At 43.0% G+C, this 2,045-nt stretch overlaps 1 protein-coding gene across 1 annotated transcript; it reads right to left on the bottom strand.

Annotated features, from left to right (window-relative positions):
• Nucleotides 1-273: 273 nt before the first annotated feature.
• On the bottom strand, nt 274-1,767 carry LOC149035415 (uncharacterized). The gene has a single exon (XM_089191279.1). It carries the CDS (start codon nt 1,765-1,767, stop codon nt 274-276), a length of 1,494 nt encoding a protein of 497 aa, XP_089047405.1.
• Between the last annotated feature and the right edge of the window lie 278 nt (nt 1,768-2,045).

The raw sequence follows: 2,045 nt of genomic DNA, 5'->3' as shown, positions 1-2,045 counted from the left end.
TGGCCTAAAAAAGCAAAGAAACTTTGTTCTAAACGCTAAATTCAGCTTGATTAGCTGCAAACGGCCGGAAAACTTTTTTTTGTCGCAAAGCTGAAAACAAGTTTATTAAGGGCAAACAAGTGAAATTACATTTGTAATGCGATAAACCAGAAAACAGCGTAATTTAGCCAAAATCAGTAACTTATTTTCGGTTCAATAAGTAGAAAATTGCATAATTTAGCAACAAAAAAGGCAAAAACGTTTTTCGTGAGATAAAGCCCAAAGTGGCCCAATTCAGCTGCAAACAAATGAAAACATGTTATCGTTGTGGAAAAAGCTGAGAAAAGCGTCGTGATTTGGCCAGAAAGAGCGCAAAAGTGATGTTTTAAGTGAGATAAAGCAAAGCTCGACGCGTATTCCTGTCTTCTTTGGAACTACCACTATCTGGGACACCCAGGGAGTCGGTCCTTCAGCTTGTTCTATTATGTCAAGTTCCTCTAGATTCTTGAGCTCAGCCTCGACTTGTTCGCAAACGTGAAATGGTAGTCTACGGAACTTCTGAGCAAGTGGTCTTGCACTACTATTGACATGTAATTTCGCAGCTTTATCTTTCATCTTCCCCAGCCCCTCAAAGCAATCTTTGTATTCCCCCACGATGTCATCCACCTGGGGTGCTGATACACTGTTTACTATGCGCAGCAGTCCGAGATCAGTTGCCGTCTCATAGCCTATCAGGTTTCCATCCTGTCCGTCACCGACACAGAATTGTGCGACCTTGAATTTGTTGGTCACTTCCGACTTGATGTTGGCTTCGAACGTTCCAACGACTGGCAAAGGCTCGGAAGATCTGTAGCCATAGATCTTCTTTAAAGTAGGTGAAATGTGAATATTCTCCATCTGATTGAAAGTATACGTGTCAATAACATTCACTCCCGCTCCTGAGTCGATAAGACATTTCACTGTCTTTTCTTCAATGATAACTTCAGTTAATGGTTGTGTGATACGGTAGGTGTATTCTTCATCAGTGGACTCATCACTATCTCCTTCACCCACAGTGTTGACTTTCTTGGCAGTTAATCTACTTCTGCACACTGTAGCGAAATGACCCTTTTTGTGACAGTGCTTGCGCGTTTCTTTCAGGGCTGGACAAGGTCGCCCTTTATGAGGGTAGTGTTCGCCACATCTGTAGCATTTCTTGTTTTCGGACGTTTGCTTTTCTGTCTGGACTAGCGATACTTTGGCTAACTTTTCGTGCTCTTCAATACCTTTCGCTTGCTTGTCAGACATTTCTAGACCCCGGCCATAGGCAAGTAAGTCTTTGAGATTCATATCTTCTCGTAGAGCTCTTCGCCGCAGTTGTGAAGATGAACAAGAGACGACTATGTGTGATTTGATTTCTTCGTCTTCATTGGCAAACTCACAGGTTTGAGACAGGCGTCTGAGCCGTGTGCAGTAGGAATCTAGCAATTCACCAGGATTCTGGGTAGCATTTCTGAACATGTAAATTTCGTACGTCTTGTTTACTTTGGGCTGGAAGTAAGCATTCAAAGCGGTTACGGCTTTGTCGTATTCTTTCTCTTTGCCCTGGTCTGGAAGTGTTTCGAAAATGTCGGCGACTTCCTCACCAGCGGAGTATAGTAGCAGCGCTCTCTTGCGTGTCGGATCTTTCACCTCATGAGCAGCGAGATACATTTCAAAACGCTTCAACCATTTTTTCCAACGCGGACCGACTGAAGCGTCGTCTTCATGTACGGAGAATGGAGGAAATGGAGGTAAAATATTCGCCATTTTGCTTCAGCAGTTGTGTAATCGTTCGGTGTAATCTTGTGATGCAATTTTCCGGGGAATCTTCCGTGGCGAGTGTATATTACACAAAACAGTTTCAAGATGGCGGCCAGTGCACGTGGTGGTGAGAAGAATGTTGTTTTTTCCATTGTTTATCCGATGTAGTTGTTTCGAAATGACTGTAAATTGAGTTGTAGTTGTAGGTGAGCTCGTTTGGGATATCCTCATCGCCAGTTATGGAATCCTCGATTATAATTCTGAACTCTTTTAATGGAAACTTC

Source organism: Pocillopora damicornis, chromosome 13, assembly GCF_964200805.1.
Source record: "Pocillopora damicornis chromosome 13, jaPocDami1.2, whole genome shotgun sequence".
NCBI lineage: Eukaryota > Metazoa > Cnidaria > Anthozoa > Scleractinia > Pocilloporidae > Pocillopora > Pocillopora damicornis.
Note: the sequence above shows the minus strand (reverse complement) of the source record. Positions and strands in the feature narration are given on the sequence as shown.

Bases quoted from the DNA above. Each gene is read 5' to 3' on its own strand.
- LOC149035415 (XM_089191279.1), bottom strand. From the start codon at position 1,767: ATGGCGAATATTTTACCTCCATTTCCTCCATTCTCCGTACATGAAGAC.